The following is an 18,143-nucleotide window of genomic DNA, read 5'->3' on the forward strand; positions in this document are numbered from 1 at the left end:
TCTGAGGCAGGGAATAACAAGTCAACTTCACAAGGTCTGGGAAACTTGTCAGTAGTCTTTTTAATAAGCAACAGTGAAAAGATAAATAAATAATTTATATAGTAGGTAACAAATAGTTTAAAAGAATTTTTTTAAACTTCTGGTTTGGAATCATTTGAAAATTTGAACATATAATACAGCAGTAATAATTTGAGGAAAAATACATATATAAAATGTTGCATTTAAAATTCAGTGTAACAGATACATAAGTGAAAAATTAACCACCAAAACCACCGCTGCCCTCCAGAAAGCAAGGTATCAAATAAGGAGACAAATTTCCCTAAGTTTAGGAATTAAACATATTCAGTAATTAGATCAAATCCAAGATTTTCTTAGCAAACATGCAAAAACACCAAAAAAGATGTGAAACTACCACATTCGTTACTATCATTTTATTTTCAGGAAAAGCACCAGACAACTGCATGCAGAGCCAAACTAACAAACTCTGAACATTCATCCTCCAATACTATCAATGTTTCAAATCATTAAATAAAAAATAACCCAAGTGCATTCAGGTATGAGACCGCCCGATTTTCAGTTACACCGATCTTCCTTAGGTAAATCCCTGATTACATTTGTTTGTTCATTATAAAAGAATGCGATACCATGTTGGATTTAAAAAGAAACTACAATGGCAAGTGAACTGGCAGTGCAGCAGATCAGTTAGGTACCTATCTCACTGTCTCATAGGGAATAAGTGCTGAGGGAAAGCGGGATTTGTGTTACCAATACAGAAATCCAGAGCGTTACCAAATGAAGATCTTAATGCCACCACTCTGTACTAGGTTCAAAGCAAAGGCATCTTTATTTATGCTACTGGGTTTTACCTGGGAGTTCTCAAAAACATTGATTCCAAATAACTTGCAACCCTTGAATGACTGAATCCCAAACATAGTCCACACTCACGGGAGCTTAGGATAACTTACTTTTTGCAGCAGCACATGCAGATTCCAGCTGCATCAGTACCAAACTGCTACATAAGACTAAAACAAAAACAAAAACAAAAAAACAAACAAAAAAAAGGAGATAAATCCTCCTTTGAAGAGCTGCTAATCCAAATGAGAGCACCAGTCTCTATCCACAAACTTCTGCGGTTGGCTGTAGTTACCAGAAGTCTTGGTACCAAAGAGACATGCCACACTGCCTCTGCTTTTCAGTCTGTGGGCTAGCTCTCTACTGGGGAAACTGAAACAGAAGTGTTATGCTTGTGCTTTCAATTTCATCAAAGTGGCCTGTGTGGAGAAGGCAGTAAGGAGATCCACAAGACCTTGTTTTAGGTAGGTATCAAAGTATTCTTAAAGCAATGAGTCTAAAACCTGTTTTTGTTTGTTTTTTCTTTAGTAATACCCCTATACTAAAGCTGAGTGTAATCACCTTCATAAGGTCTAACCCAAAGCTAGTTCAAGAGGGATGCAAGGGGCTCCCAGCAAGCTTTGGAATGGTCCTTTAACGAAGGATCTTCTCAATAAAAGAATAATTAAAAAAGCCTTTTCAAACACAGTTTTAAGAAAAAGGAAGGTAACGGTCAATATCTAGGAAAACATTAACCATACCTGCAAAACTGAAGTGGGAAAGGGATTTTGAGTGATACATAGTTGTTTAACACTAATGCTTGTAACAAAACTGCATACAAAAGACCATTTCAACCTGCATTACTGCAAACTTCGGAGTACAGACTGTAGCCCCTAGTAACACACCTAAGCAATTTACATGTCCAGATAATGATTCCCAAAAGTTACGGCGTTTTTCAGAACAGGTTTCAACAGTTAGAACTGTCGTCTATCTCTTTCATTTTCTCTACGTTAGTTTCTTTAGGCAGTGGCTTGCTTTTTTCTTCTCTCGTTTTGTTCTGATGCGGTGTGTTTTCAGACATCCGATCCCCACTGGTAGCAACAGGATCTAAAACTACAATGGATTCTGTCCCTTTTTCACTACTAGAAGCTTTTCTTGTAGACTCCGTGTGACTAGTCGATCTAAAGGAAAAAGAATAAATACATAAATACAGGTAACACTTCATGTATTTGGGAGAAACCATATAAATATACAGAAAAGCATTTCTTTTAGCAGTAGTGTGTGTGACCAGAATAGGTCTACCAGACTAGTGAACAGGTTATAAATCTATTACACATTACAGCCCCTACACACAGGTAGCAGTGCACAAAATGCAACAGTCACATTTCCTGAATCAATGAAGCCAGCCCTGTAAGATATTTAACAGGAGAAACAAATTTAGACTATGAAAGAATAATTTTAAAGATAATCTTAAGAATTTCTTTTCACTCCACTGGATTTAGGTTGCCCATGTCCAACACTGCAGTCACAACCAGAGAAAACGCTACCAGTTTCTGTCACCTAGAGGCTACTGGTCCTGGAAGGAGAACATGGCTTCTTCTCCACGCCTGCATCCCACTGCACAACGGGGAGCTGGTGGCACCATAACCACATTTTCTGCTGCAGCTCAGCACCAGCAGGCTGCCAGTGGTCTCACTGGGAGTGAGCACAAACCAGTTCTGAAAGTTCACCATTGGATTTGCTGAAATACAGAGGGGCTTTTAGACCTATGCTCCCTACTTCAGAACGGGGCTGTGTCTCGATGCCTACAGCACAGGTTCTCGCAGAGGAAAAGCCCTCTGAGTGAGGAAGGAAAGGTCAGAGCTACCAGGGTTATTTCTGGAGGCTGGCACAAACACAAAAAGCACTTGTTTATATTCAAAAGCTTTGTACTAGCCTTGAAAATGTGCGGGTAAACCCTTAGATTAGCTAGAATACACCTGCACAGAGCAAGGCAAACATGGGGAAAGCCTGACCTGAACGTGTCACAAGCCAGGGTGTTCCCCCACCACCTGCAGGCTGCCCTCAGGTCCCACCTTGCCATCGGGCAGGCAGGCAGCTTACACAGGGGCGTAGAGCTGCCCCTGCCCATGGTTTCAGGGCACATTGGCCCTGTGTACCTGTGGGCACGTAACCAGACGTGCATGGAGAGACTCTGCAGGGCAGTGACACCTGCACGCTCAGCACCTCTTCAGGCAGGCAGGGCTGTACGCTGTGGTACAGGTACAGGGCAGGTGTCTGCATGGCCATGGCGACAGCCACCGAAACGGAGAGGAGCAGAAACCTTAGCACAGAAAGGTCCTACATGGGCATGTGGTTCAGCTCTCATAGGAAGCCAAACTGAAGAGATGCTGAACGCAACTGTATTTAGGAGTTCAGAAGCTTTCTTTCTGTTTAATTATTGTTTTTCATGCTTACTCATAAGGAATGGCTTTCCATACTGCTAAGGTAGCACTCTTGAAAGGAAAAAGTAGAATCAACTGGAGGCCAAAGAAAGAAATTCATCTAGTGGATCCATCTGCTGTGAACTGCCCTTTATTGTGACAGTCTTTGTCCTAGAGGAAACGAGGAAGAGAAAAGAGGTCACCCCACTCAACAACTGGAGCATGGGGTTGAGAGTGTGCTGGCTCTCTCTACCTGAGTGGGGGAGAGTAAATGTACAGGTTAAAAATAAGTAAACGATCAGAGAAACCACAGTCGTTGCACTTGCCATTTCAGAAAGAATTTACTCAGTTTGCTGCTGAGATGTACTGGATATATCAAATGAAATTCCACGTTCAAGCTTTAATTACAAGAATTGTCTCTTAACATTAGAACTTCAGTATAAGTTAATTAATTCAGAAATTGGCGCTAATAGATACAGTTTCAGGCTCATTTGATTATCATCAGAAGCTAGTGATTTCATAAGGCAAATAATGCTTATTTTATGCAAAAGTTGCCAATCATTCCGGAAAATACAAGGTGGAGTATTTTGAATGTTACAGCAAATTAAACTTTTTAAAGCAGTGTAACCAGAAGAGGGTTATTTTAAAAAGTGCTACCTCTGAAAAGCTGATTGCCCAACACTATAAAAATGGTCAAAGCCATAAATGCCAAGTTCATTTTTATTTCACTTTGGAGGTAACTATCTTTCAAATCCCAACAGCTGGACTATTTAATACAATCTGGTGAATCAAAGTATAATTCTTCACTGGGCTCACAGTGGGGAGTCTGCATTAGTGTATGGCAGCATTCCAACAACTGATGCACAGCCAAACGCTCTGAAGTCTGTTTCATTTATAACAAAAATGGATAAAACGGCAATCATATTTACCACCTTCAAAGGACAGAAAAATGAAAGATGTCGATATAAAGTAGTTTAATGGAGAAAACCAGTGATTAAATCAGCGTTTCAAGCATAAAAATAAGAATTACTATTCAGACTTGGTTGTACTAGCATTCCCTTCTTCAAATCCTTTACACTGGTGCAGCACCAGCCTGACAGTGCTCCTGTTAGAGCTGAGGTATTGTTAAAATTATTAACCCTATTTATCAGGTATTCATAGCTCCTTTTCTATACTTGTCAAGAGCAGAATGCAGGCATAATAAAGTTTCAGTGCAAGAATGAACATAATTTTGGAGACCTCTTTCAAAAAAACTGGTTTTGCTGCTACAAATGAAGCTTGCAAAAGCAATTAGCATGGATGGAGTTAGCCACAGTGCTGAACAATTACAAATTTGTCCAGCCAAGGTAGCTCTATCGAGCTCTATACAAAACTCTTCCCTCATTAAGATTGTTAATGTTGTTATCAGTACTCCTGCTACTTGTCCAACTATAGATTTAAGCCAGAAACTGAGATCCTGGTTTTATCGTACTCCTTCATACATAAAAACATATGCAGGCTTACAAACAATTATGACTAAATACAAAATTCTGTACTGTGAAGTCCAGATTTGGATAATAAATGCATTTGAGATAACTGTATAGGATATGCGCGGTCCCATGCAGCTTTGAGAAGGACTGCTTGTGATGTAAGAGTATCAAAAGCATTATTTTCCATTCATACAGTTACAGAAGATACAAAAATAAAGGGTTATGACCAACGGGCTCTCTGTGAACTAGTGCTGCTGTGCCTTTTGTAAATAATTTATAGCAGAACAAAAGGACAACTAAGGATTGGATTGTCAACTGAGACCTGGATTTCCTTTGTTTCCTCGGGTTCATATTATAACCTTAGTGTTATTTAACCTTGCTTGGTGCTCTGTTCATGAAATCATTGAACATATTTTCATCAGAAACCAGAACTTCACATAAATATCAGCAATGTTTTTTGAACAACATCTCATCCAATTTCCTAGCAATGCACAAAAGCAGAAGGTAAAGGAAACCATTCAAAGAAAACACTGTAGGAAAATCTGGTTTTTACACCATATGTAGAAAATAGTGGCAAAAATCCATTTCAGCAAGGACTGGCTTTGCAAGTACATCGTTAAGCACGTGGAACTGAAGGCTGGTACTCTGCCTGGAACCTAGGCTAGCATGAGGTAATTTCTGACAGAAAAGCCAACACTAGCATGCCATCAAATCAGCACTCTGCCTTTCAGCAAGGTCCCTACCGGAATACCTGTAATCTCTCTTCAAAGCCAAACTGCTTTTAAACCCCAAATAAAGCTCAACCAGAGCTGTTCCTCACTGCCCAAAAGATGAGATATGAGGCATTAAGTTAATTTGTCTCTTGCTCACCACCAGCTGCATCTTCAATAAAGCTCAAAACCTGGGGCTACGTGCCAACTGCAGCTTGTTATCTGGCTAAGTGCCGCCCACCTTGATCCCACTGTTCCTGTTTTTCCTACAAGATCTCCATAGCTGAAGACAAACACCACTTGTGCAACAAAGCTCGTGCGCTTATGGGGCTCCACGGAACAGTGGAAACACCCAGCTCTGCCAGCCTCTGGCCTGGTGCAGCACCACGGGGCACTGCTCCCGGCTCTGCTCATCCCACCACTGCCCAAGGAGTCTGCCAGACACCAGCAGTTGGTTTTATCCTCCTCAGATACTTGCACTGAGAATAAAAGCTGAAGACGTGCTTATTAAATATTTCAGGATTTTTAACGCAGCATCGGAATGCGACAGGACCAAAGGCTAAAGCCAAACAATGGTAAGGAGTACACCGATTACAAGCCTGAAAAGCCTTAAATGAACTGAAAAACAAAACATCTATTTGTCAAACACAAGTTGCAGGGGATACAAACAACAACACCAGTGAACAAGCCTGTGGGTTCCCTCCTCTGACAGTGTACAACGCTAGGTATTTATGAAGAAAGCACAAGGAACTTTCTCCATTTCAGGAATCTGAGTAGAAGTGGTCAACGCAGCAGTGACCAGAAGGTATTTGTAGAATATCTTTAGTAAGGCAGATCAAGTCAGGGGAAATTGCTCCTGTTTCAGGTACTTTTTTTTGAACAAGCTCATAAAGATTGGCAAATTAATTTCCATGGTGAATCTTGAAGAGCTTCTCCCTGCGCTGAGAGTTGGAGCACAGGGAGAGTAGAGTCTAAGAAACATGTGTGAGAGGAGCTTTTAGAGCAGTTCAAGCCAAGGAGATCCCAAACTTCCAGAACATCCCATTGTTTTCTTCCTGTGTTGTTCAAACTAAATTGCCCATGCTCAAGCTGCTCTGGAAAACCTTTGTAGTTCTGCCTAGCTGGGGCTGAGCTGCTTCCCACCGAGCTGGTAGGTGATTCAGGGCTCCTAAGATTACAGCCAGGAGGAGGAGGACAAATCCTTTAATTGTATAAAATCATGAGATTAAGACTAGCCCTCTCTGTGGTTCCCTCTGTTAACGGAGATCTCTGGTGCCCAGAAACAAAATGTTTACAAAATTCTAGGGGGAGGAACAGAAAAAAAAAACAACAACCTAGGGGCAGAGCCAGACACACCTTTCCCTTCTGTGCCTGCACACCGCGGGGAGTCACGGGAGCTCTCTGTGCTCCCGAGGGAGCTAAATTGTCACCTTGCTCTCAGCAATTGTCACAGAATTACACTCACGCTGGGTTAAACATTTGGGAAGAGATTTGTAGAGGAAGTTACCTGAATGCGGAGGTAAGGCCTCAATTTCCCGACAGGACACACATTGTTTGTGCCCTCCCCCTCGCCGCCACCTGAGCTAAACTGCACAATCCCAACTCGGCTGCCTGGGGGCTGCAGGCCTGCACCAAAGTAACACACAGCCCTGTGGCCCAACCCCACCTCCTTCTTCTGAATTAATTTCTGTGGCTGAAGTGTCATCGATTAGTTTTGTTACCTGGAAATTTCTGAATCCACCTCCGTTTGTTCACGTCACAGCTTTTGCCCACAACCCCTCCTTTGGCGACTAACTTTAGCGGCCTGCTTGGGGCTGGTGCCTCACGAGCACTTCACCCCGCCAAGAACCACGCTGTGTGGGGAGCCCTGCTTCAGCCCCCAACCAAATCCCACTATCACATTAGTATCTAGGTCAGGTTGTAACTGAACTGGGGGTTACACTAGGGTTTTACTCAATGAGCTGACTTCTGAGTACTGTTCATGGACTTGTTTTCAAGGCTGTGCCTTTTTCAAACACGAGCCCTTCCTTCTCCAGGAGAACAGGTGTGCTTAGCTGTAACTCGAAGTGAATAATGAACAGGGCTGTTAGTATTAATAATAAATATTACTCCTTCAGATTACAAAGTTCCACAATGAATCCTTGCTATGCCTTTGTCACTAGGGGAATCTGCTGAAAGCTGCATGCTGCTTAGTTAGCACAGGCAACTTTAGGGAATAGTGTGGCGCAAGAAGAACAATTTTCCCAACCAGTGCATCCAGGGATCTGTTTGTGCACAGAAACCACTCCAGCACATAAATGAAAGCACAGCAAACAGGGACAGGAGGGAGATTTGCTTCAGAATCGCACTGCTGATCCAAACTGAACTGCTCGCCCCAATCTACAAAGCTGCCTAATTAGAAAACTAAGTTGTCAGATGTGTTAGGCAAACGAACTTCCTTCTGATGGCTGCTTCAAACGAGCCATGTTTCAAAACAACGCTACACACCCTGGAGTCGGGAGGCAGCCCCTACTAACCTCTGCACCCAGGAGAAAAAGATAAGCAATTGCACTGCAACACAGTACGAAGCAGCTTGGTTATTTCCACTCCTCCCTGCTAGCCCAGCAGATGGACGAGGGAGCCCCAGCACCTTCTCTCATTGGAAAACCATCCTCAGTGATGAACCTTTCCAATTAAGCAGGTTTACACCAGTGACGTGGTGCAAAGAAGCCCTTCAGCACTGCAAAATCTGGCCCTTCACATTTGTTTTAATGCTTTAAACAGATAAATTAAAGTGAAACGCGTCTTTTAGGATGTCACTGAATAGGCAAGCTGAGAAATAAATTGAGCTTCACATATGCTTTTATAACACATAACAACTGTGACTGTCAACACAAGATCCTTTTCACTGTCAATTCACCACGCATTCTGCAAGACCTTGGGGCCTGCAATTATTTCATTTCCTTTCTTGTAAATGCAATTTGCACTTAGTTTGGTGGAATAAAAGGTAGACTAAGGATGGTAGGAGTTGCTGTGCTTTCTGATTAAGGTTATCTGTTCAAAATTGTTGAAATCCACAAACTACAAGTAATATTTTCAGGAACCACCTCACCTTTCTGTCAGGGTGAACCTTTCTGCCTTTCTGGCAGTTCAAGAAAATGCAATGGCATCATTCCTGTCAAATTACTTGTTGAACAAATCTTCTTTCTGATTAAATTAAGATGAAGATCATCTTTCTTCTAAGGATACTTTAATGAAATAAAAGGGGAAAATACATACAATTGGAAAAAGCAGTCTGCTTTTAAAACTCAGTGTGAATCAAGACTGCAAGGCATAGGAAAGAAATTGGGCTCTATCCATTCAAAATTAAATCATAGAGGTACTTAAGAGTGAAGTAAATATCAGGTCATAAAAATAGATGTGAACTGAGTTTCCAGCTCATGTGTCGTGACTTACTCCTTTGAACTACGTAATGGGGACTTGCTAGAATTGATACTGGTGGCATTTTTGAACTGATAGAATGGGAAATCAGAGGTTTAATTAGCCAGGATTACAATATGCTGTTGAACTGTCTCATCTCTTTCCTTCTCTTGAATTGACAAACTGACAGACATCCTGGAACTGACACAAGCACACAGCCTCATTTCAAAAGCAGCTTGGTATTGTTATAAAGCAAGCCAATCCTCCACTGGATCCATCTGAAATAAATACTTCTGAAGCAAGTTTAACTCTTTGATGCTTACCTGGCACCTTGGATCTTCATTTTGTTGTGACATATTGTCTGTGCAAATACTGTACAGTAACTGCTTTTTTTTTTTTCTTCCTGAAGAATCTTTATCTTGAGATTTAAGAGTAATAGTCTGCATTCATTTTGAAGCAACACAAACTGCACAGCTGCACAGAGACCAATATGACCTAAATGAATCTATTTTTGAAAAAACTGCAAAACCTTTTTTTCCGTGGATCAAGAGTTAATTATATAATTTCCTTCTCTTCAGGATATGGAAAAAAACCTTCAACCTTGCTATCCCTCAAAATCTTGACTTCTTTTTTTGTGGCAGAGAAGATGAACTTTTTTATGAGCAACATTCACAGATTCTACAGGAAAATATTTTTTTTTAAACACAGAATTCAACTCCTATCTCCAAGTGAGACTGTGAGTTATTTGAGGAGTCACTGATAAACAGCTATAGATAGTACCTTTATCCCGTTAACCAAAATTGGTGTAAAATCACTTTCAGAACACATCAGCTAAACAGATCTGGTACTGAAATATACCTAGAAAACCAGATGCTACTTACTGTGACGTAGCCTTGGAACCTGCAGCACCTTTAAGCTGGTTAGAAACAGGACCTGAATCGGATACTTTGGTACTGAATTCTGTCTCCAGATCTTTCTTGTTCAACGCCGTTTGTGCAGCACTAGCTTCTGAACCTAGCACAGGCTCAGATTTTGATTCTGATGTGGCCAAGATTCCAGTGGGACCTAAAACCCAAAGAAAGTTTAATGCTTCCGTTGATTGGCGTAGAAACAACAGGTAAGAAAAACAGAAATCAAGTCACCTGCAGAAGTCAAAACGGATTTTTAAAGAGCATCAAAACACCTTATTTGCAGCTTTCCTTCTCTCAGCCTACCACTATCACAGCCTGCTAAATCGACACAGCTGTGCACGTGATCCCCCTGCTTTCTGTAGTTGTAAGTCCTGCTGTCAACACAGAGAGCAGCATTGTCAGTGCTCTCCCTGCATGAAGTGCAGCTGGGGTGAGAGGTAGCCCACCTGCAAAAAATGTTTTCATACTAATGAGTAATCAGTGAACTATCTACCTACAAAATCCAAGATGAAACCATTCACTGACATTAAAACAAGGCACATCTGCATGGAAGATGGAATGGACTTACACTTGCACAGATGGCATTTCTAGCCAAGCAGAACATCAACAGTTTCTTAGAGATGATGATGCAGATGTCTTAACAACTGCAAGGCCCTTGCTCTGTAGAGGATGTTAATTCAAAACCGCAGTCCTAACCCCATTGCTCTGGTTACCATTACTTTTCAGAACATTTTCACAGGAAGCTCAGGCTAGTAACACTCCAGTACCAATGTCTGAGCTCCAGCCAAGACAGAGGCATCTGTCCCACTACAATGTGGCTGAATATGCAGAAAATCCTGACAGAGGCATCTCTTGGAGAAAATAGGGATGAAAAGCAACAGGAATAATGGGGACGTGAGTCAATGTAGAAGCAGACAGGGCTCTCCATAATGGCTGAGACAGCAATGGTCTGGAAGAGAAAGTAAAGCTTCAAGAGTCACTTAATGCAGGGGTTGGAAGATGCCTCTGAAAGAATCAAGCCCCTTACCGCCACTGTCCTGGTCAGTAGTCACTTTCCGGCGTCGCAGAACTCTTTCTAGCTCTGTTTCACCACTGTCTGTCTCAAGGGACTTCAAGCTTCGGGAACTAGTGGATTTGTTCAGCGTTTCCTATGGCAAAAAACAGGTTTGAAAAGCTGAGTATACATTAAGCCCTGCCAAACACCCCATATGCCCAGCGTGAGAACCTTTTAACTCTGAGAAAACAACCGCAGCTCTAAATCAGAGTGCAAAGCTCTCCCTTTAATACAACAAAGAGCATCAGGGCCCTGGCTACCATTCCTCCCCTTACCTAGGCTTTCCCTATCTATGGATTAACCATATTTACCTACTTTAGAGGGTTGATACCAAGCTTAAAGATGCTGTGGATCACCAATGAACAAAATTCAGTGTTTGCAGAGAACTACCACCTTCCCCCCTCTTAAAACGTAAAGGATCTTAAAACACTGTCCATTGCCTCTATTAGCAAAAAGCCACATATTTCACAGTTCCAGCATGTTTTGCACTTGAGTGCGTTTTTGTGTTGTGCTTGGGTGCACTCCCATCTGTAGAAGTCATCATGTACGAGATGCAACTGCAACATTACTATATCCTATAATCTGATCTGGCATAAATTTGGGCCTATTTCCATATACTGGATGAAAACTTAGCTGAGGAGGCATGTTATTAAGGAGCAGTGTGCTCCCTATCTGTGCAAACATACATATCTGAAAGCAACTTGAGCAACTGAGTTGCTCCAACTCTGCAATTTCCAGAACATAAATGTTTTGTTTGTAACAATTATATGGAGGTCTACATGAAATGCATAATTAGCATAGTAACAACAAACGTTTACTCCATCACATCCCACCCCCATGTTTGTTGTCCGACTGTGCATAATGACTGGTCTCACGAACAGACTGGAATTGGATTTTATATAGTATGTCTTATACTGCAAATATCCTAAAGGGCACACAAGCAGCAAGCTAGACACAGAAGTACAGTGACTGTAGGTCTCTTTCTGCTTCCTCTGAAGTACATAATCAAGTCTCCCCTCATGTCAGTGGTACAGTGTCAAAGTAATAAAACAGCTATTAGGAAACGAAAGGACCTTCAGCAGGGCTGTTGAGTACACACAGGTCCAAATAGCACACCATAGCAAACCATGGATACACTTACGGAGTTCCATTTAAAAACAATCTCCACGTCACATTTTATTCCTTTTCTATTTACCTCCATGTTTAATTATGTGTCCCTCTAATTACAGTGCAGCATTAAGGTCTGGTAGCTCTCTAGATCATTTCTGCCCTTCTTCTGCTGCTTTCACATGACTGGAGAACAGTCAATTTAATACGTCCTTGGTCCCACACTCATTATTTAAAATCACTGCCAGCTATTATCATCGCAGCGGCTACTCCCTTTGCTGTATCTTGCATCACCCAAAAAAATACTGAAGTTAATTTTTAAAAGGGATATTTAGGTGCTATCATGGGTGATCAGATAAACAGTCCTACCTGCTGTGGAGTGGATTTGAAGTGTTTTGCTTTGATACAGGCAGAATTTTACCATATTTCACATTACAAAGGCAAAATTTCACTTGACATACCAAAGATGCACTTCAGCTTTAAAAGCTTTGGGATTACAAAAATCAGGGAGCAAGAACTATGGCTACTTCTGACTGTTCCATACAATGTTAGCACTTGTGAAAAAGAAGCAACCAGTTAAATAAGCAATGCAATGTATGAGTTAAGAACAGAACAGCAGTCAGTTTAAGCACATTATTTGAGCAGTACCAAATACAAGCCTAACATCTCTGTTTAGTGACAAACAGGTATTTGGAGAGCTATTCAGCATCAGTTTATTCTGAATATAAATAAAAATGGACTAAAGAGCTCTTGTTCCATTTAAACTATGTCTATGCTAAGATGAAATTCGATGAGAACTCTTCATCTGTGCAGTCCAGGGGCTTTACTTTGGACTACATTTATGCAGGTGCCTTTCCCTCCCTAAGCATCCCTACTGTGAGTACTTGGAAAGTTTCCACAGGTCCTGTGGCAGGTGCAGAATATAACAGCCCCCCTAGTGGCAGGAATGTACAAACCAGGAGCTGAGTTAACAGGTTAGTTTTCTCCAAATTAAACTCTTAGCAAGACAAAAAACATTCTTTTAACAGGACCAAAGTCAAAAGTGGAGATGTTCAGGGGATTCACTAGAGAACTGCTCTGCAGCTTCAAACCAAAATACTAACACAGAACTTTTAAACACTTAGCTATTTCACACAGCAAGGATGCCAGCTCAATGCAAAGACAACACTGAAATATAAATTGCACATTTTCTTACCAGAATCCCTTTTAATTCTTTCATTGCACTTTCAGAAGGCTTTGGTGTCTCTGGCTGTAAACAAACATAACAAACACAGGTTAAAAAACACGTGTTTACTGATCTGGCCCAACTGAAATGGACTGTGACAGACTTTGCCTTTCACCAGACATTGCACAAGGGTCTATTGCACAGGCATGCAATTGTATCACCTTCCTGTGCTCTCTCCTCTCACAAGCCCATAGCTAACATTCAAGCTATTTGCTTATATAGAGGAAGGGAAGAGTCTTAGCTCAGATGGTAAATCCCAGCCTACACACTGGGAAAGATTACACTTTTATGAAGACAGCAAGTGGTATTTTATAGCACTAATGCATGAATGTGGCTAGAAGTATTGCACAAGAAGAAGAAATATTGCTAAATATGTTTCTTGATCTTTCCCTTTAACCAATTCAGTTATTCCCTCTGTGCTTTTTCTTTCTCTGCAGCCATTTGTTTACAACAGGTTTGCTTTCAGTTCCTTTCTGTGTCAAAGAAACTAGGCTTCTACTTACTTAAAAGTGAGTTGGTCTCACTTTTTTTAAATTCAGATTTATGCTGCCCTAATTTATTTTATTCAAAATCAAGCAAAGCAAAAAAGGAAAGCCAGGCAAATGTATTCTTTTGTATGTTTTGTAGAAAATCTGATTTATTTTCAGTATAAATTACTACGCTCAGTTAATAGCATTGCTTTGCAATTTATTCCAGACCTTTGTTTTAGGTCTGCTTGACTGGTTGACTGGTCTCAGGTGAACTCCCTTTTTAATTCTGTCCATCATTTCTTCAACAGCTTGTCTCTTCAGATCTGTTACTTCTTCACCTGTTCCAAAATCAAAGAACATATCACATTCCAAATATGAACTAGAGCAATATTAGGAAAAAAAAAAAAAAAAGTTAAACTGATAGCCTCTTTGACAGCTTATTTGCCAGACACAGCCAGCCATTGTAACCATGCATTAGTTTCAATGATGAACTGGCATTTATCAATGTTCTTAGTTATACTCCCTGCAGTAGCCCTTCCTGCCCGCACATGTGATGCCTGGTGCTCACGCACTTTTTGGTGCTTATTGCTCAATTTTGTTAAAAATGTAAATGATAAACATAAATATATAACCTTAGTTTTCTCTGAATAAGTAGGCTGTTCATGGGGTCTTCCTTAAAAGACCTCTATCTTACCCTCAGTCTTCCCCACAACGAGCGGCTAACTTATACTACATACACCTAAAAGCTGTTCCCATTTTCTGTGTGATGGCAGGAGCCAGCCGTTTTATCTCTAACTGTGTGGGAACTGCAAAAGCTCAGTGCCATAAGGCTGAGTACCAAGGACTGAAGAATATGGTCCCCCTGTTTGTGTTCATTGTGGCTCAGGAGACATTTCCACAGCTTCGTTAACACAGGACAACCTGATCCTGGCCTAGTGTGGCCTACAGGCAGCCTGTTACTTGTATACCACCACGTTGCTTGTATTTCACATGGGCTTAGAAACTTTTTCTGAAATGCTACCCCAACATCTCAGACCAAACTAAAACCACATGTTTAATAACATCACGTTGAGTTAAAGGGCAAGACTTAAACAGGCTGATTTTCAAGAGATTCTGTATCAGGACTGCAAAGCACTCAGGTGGAACTAGAGGCTGCGTGATGAACCTAACCAGTACCTGTTAACTTATCAGCCCTCTGGGGAATGTAACAAAAGACGATTAATGTGACATGCTGAAAAGAGGGAAAAAAAAGACTACTTAAAAAGAATACACGGAGAAATATGGTTGATGCTATTCAAAGCTACAACATTGTACCTTATATAACAGGAATTTTAAATAGACTTTTGCTCTCTCACTTGTCAGAGTACTATTGATGATTCATAGAAATGTGGTTTCTGTATTGTAGTCCAATTTAATGTCAGGCTTTAATTTCACAAACAGGCTGTTTCGAATATAAAAGCTTAATTGCTGGTATGGGATAGAAACCACTCTTTCTAAGTCCTTAACAAGGGTCAAAACAAGCCTCGAGGTGAACATAATAACTAGATCAACAAATAACTTTCCCCTTTTTCATTTTTATTTTAATAACTATTAAGCTCTATTAAGAGAAGAAGCAGTTCATACATGATTGAAGAAAGGTCAGAACTGTTAAAGTTTGCTAATAATGAAAGAATAGGGTTTTGAGAACTCATTGTAAATTTCATAATATTTCCTGCAATCACTGTTTGCAACAGTCTCAACAAAGAGGTGTAATCAAAACACCTAGGATGCTTCAAGGTAAGGAAACTTGATAAATGAAGGCAACATAATTGAACTGTTACTGAAAGATAAGATTGACTCTTCATCAGGGATCTCGGTACAAGGTCATGTCTCTCATTTTACCCAGACCAGCACCCTTATTTCTCCCAGACTGGTAACCAGTTCCCAAAGGTTCCCCAAGGAACCTGCCCAAATCCACTCCACTCCTTGTTCCCTCACCTAACTAACAGGAGTGGTCACGCTTCCTTTCCCCCACTTCCTGCTTGTCGGTCCCATCCGATAATCCAGCCGTGTTTGCAACACTGCTGCCATCTGCTAACAGCGATCCTTCCTTAACAGTCATACCCTACACCTATAATTTCAGCCTGGTTCCCTTCTGCAGGCCCCTTCTTTGTTTAAGTGGCACCAAACGAGTTAAGCAATTCAATGCAAACAAACTCCCGCTGTTCCAGAAGGAAGAGAGAAACAAAGAGGAAAACCTTGGTTATTTAACTGGCAACACTTGTCTGACTAGCTCTGACTCTTCAGGCAGGCATGATCACTCGTAAATCTGTACTTAACTCCCGTTCTCAACCTAATAAGTTTCCAGCTTCCATTAACAACAATGAAATGCAATTTCAGCTGTTACTTGGCATGCAGAGCCACCTCAGTGCAAGACTGTTTTGTTTTAGTTCTTTGGTGTTATTAAAGGATTACCATTACGGTCAGCTTTGAGTGGTAATTTCAGAAGATATGAATCGAGGGATGAAAACTGCAGCATTTAAAGTAGCTCTGTAGAAAGGCTTTGGACAGGAGAACTCACAAAAAAGAAGCCATTCTAAGCTGGAAACTTCCCTATGATATCCAGTGTACAGCTTGTGCTTCTCTTAATGATTGCTCGGTTTTTTCTTCTGCTTCTTCCAGATAACCTGTGGATGTGCAGAGCACTGGACGTGCTGTAGCTGCAGCTACCTGGTTGAGCCTCTCAATGCTGTTGTAGTGTAACTGCTGCTGATATAATACCTAGGCTGCAACCACATTTCTGGACTGCAAGGCAGATGAATATGCTGGTACACAGACAGTAATTGTTATGTTGACAATTGCAAGCATTTGTGTAACTATCTGTACCCAAAGTTCATTTTCACTAGCTCCGTCTGTATTATCTAGTGAACAATCCACACAACTCGAGAAAGGATGAGCCATACCTGACTCCTGCTGAGGAGGTTTCTCCTTCTTGCTCACATTGGTGTTGGAGTGAGATCTCTTGCGAATCATTGACATGAGAGACCTTTGAGGAAAATGAAACTGCAGATTGTCATTCTGTCCTCTGTTACATACTGCTAGAATGAACCCTGAACATGACACACAAACAGCTTGCTTGTACCTGATTATACAGCTGCTTACAAAAGCCTCATTTAACAGTTCTTGAATGCAGATGTATGTACTGAATTACCCCCCACAATGCCTCCCATCAAAATGCACCAGAGAAATTTATTTCTTTTTAACAGACATTAGGCACAAATCAAAACACTTCAGATTTGAATATTAAAAGACAGTGTCTCATTGTGACACATGACAAATTGAAGCTGTTCCAGCATAAAAAGAAAAAGGGAAGGAAGAGCTGTAGATGTTGAAGTGAAGTATTATTCTCCAGAGGACACTTAAATATGGTGATCAGTATCTCCTCACCAACTCCAAGTTTGTAATCTTCTTACAGTGTCAAATAATTATCCCTTCACTACAGTCAAAACGTAGAAGTCCAGACAATGAAATGATTCATCTTAGAGCCCGAGTATAAGCTCCTACGTGCAACGAGAATGTTAGTGGGGCCTATCCCTCCCCAGCGCTCCTTACAGAGCCCAGTGATAGGGGGTCAAAGCTCTCTCCCAGAAAAAAAAGCATCCAGTGCCTAGGTTCTGAAACAACCTTTGCTCACGTAAACTTCACAATACTTGAGAAATACTCTGATTTAGCTACTACAGGGCTTAAAATGCATAGTGCTATCCATCCTAATTATTAAAGGACCCAAGCTTAAAAAACAAACCACCACCACCCCCAAGCTAATTCACTTTCTCACTAATATTAGTGAGAAAGAAGCAGGCAAATCAAACGAGTTAACAAAGGTAAAAGGAGCAAAAGATGGAACACAATTGTTCAGAAACTGTTTAGACTGGGTTTCTACAAACAGAGCACCATGCACAAAGGGTTGAATTCTGCCTACTAATCATTATTTAACCCAGCAGTTAGCAAGACTCCTTGTACATACTTTCTATTACAGTAGTGCATTATAGTAAATATTTTATTTAGGGCTCCACATACTTGGACTTAGTGCCCGATACATCATATTGGTCAGTTTTTTTTATGGACCTTTAAAAAATTCAGTCTTAATTTTGACAATTTTGCCCAAATTGCTTAATGATGTGGTGGTTTTTTTCTTTCTTTTTTGTTTTTGTTTTGTTTTTAAGTTTTGAAAACAATTGTTGGAACTGAAAACTGCATTTTCATCACTAGCATCTGACAGGAAGGGGCACACACTAATAATCCAACATATCCTTTGGTTCAAAGGGATATTCTTAGCTGCAGCTTCAGACAAGCACTTCACAAGTCTATAATTACAGCTATCAGGTGAACAGGAAAAAAAAATTCCTACATTTAGAGGAGTCAGGTATCTCTCCTCCTCCAAAGTCACAGTCTAGACAATTGATTAGGCTTGTGATGGCAGACACTGTTCACGAATGGTCAGGGTGCAAATCTGTTAGCAGGTGGGACAGGAGAGCATCCAGCTGGCAAAGTGGAAGAAATGTAGT

General features: G+C 40.9%; 1 protein-coding gene across 4 annotated transcripts in view; it reads right to left on the reverse strand.

Moving 5' to 3' along the window:
- Nucleotides 1–30: 30 nt before the first annotated feature.
- SHTN1 (shootin 1) overlaps nt 31–18,143 on the reverse strand; it is a 61,171-nt gene continuing 43,058 nt past the window's right edge. For all 4 annotated transcript variants that reach the window (XM_072039833.1, XM_027460307.3, XM_072039832.1 and 1 more), the window contains 6 exons: nt 16,542–16,624; nt 13,828–13,937; nt 13,100–13,153; nt 10,771–10,891; nt 9,714–9,897; nt 31–2,012 (listed from right to left, as the gene is read on the reverse strand). In XM_072039833.1, coding sequence (XP_071895934.1) covers nt 1,799–2,012; nt 9,714–9,897; nt 10,771–10,891; nt 13,100–13,153; nt 13,828–13,937; nt 16,542–16,624 — 766 coding nt within the window. In that variant the 3' untranslated portion in view covers nt 31–1,798. The remainder of the gene's footprint in view (nt 2,013–9,713; nt 9,898–10,770; nt 10,892–13,099; nt 13,154–13,827; nt 13,938–16,541; nt 16,625–18,143) is intronic.

This window comes from Anas platyrhynchos, chromosome 6, assembly GCF_047663525.1.
Source record: "Anas platyrhynchos isolate ZD024472 breed Pekin duck chromosome 6, IASCAAS_PekinDuck_T2T, whole genome shotgun sequence".
In the NCBI taxonomy this organism is placed as follows: domain Eukaryota; kingdom Metazoa; phylum Chordata; class Aves; order Anseriformes; family Anatidae; genus Anas; species Anas platyrhynchos.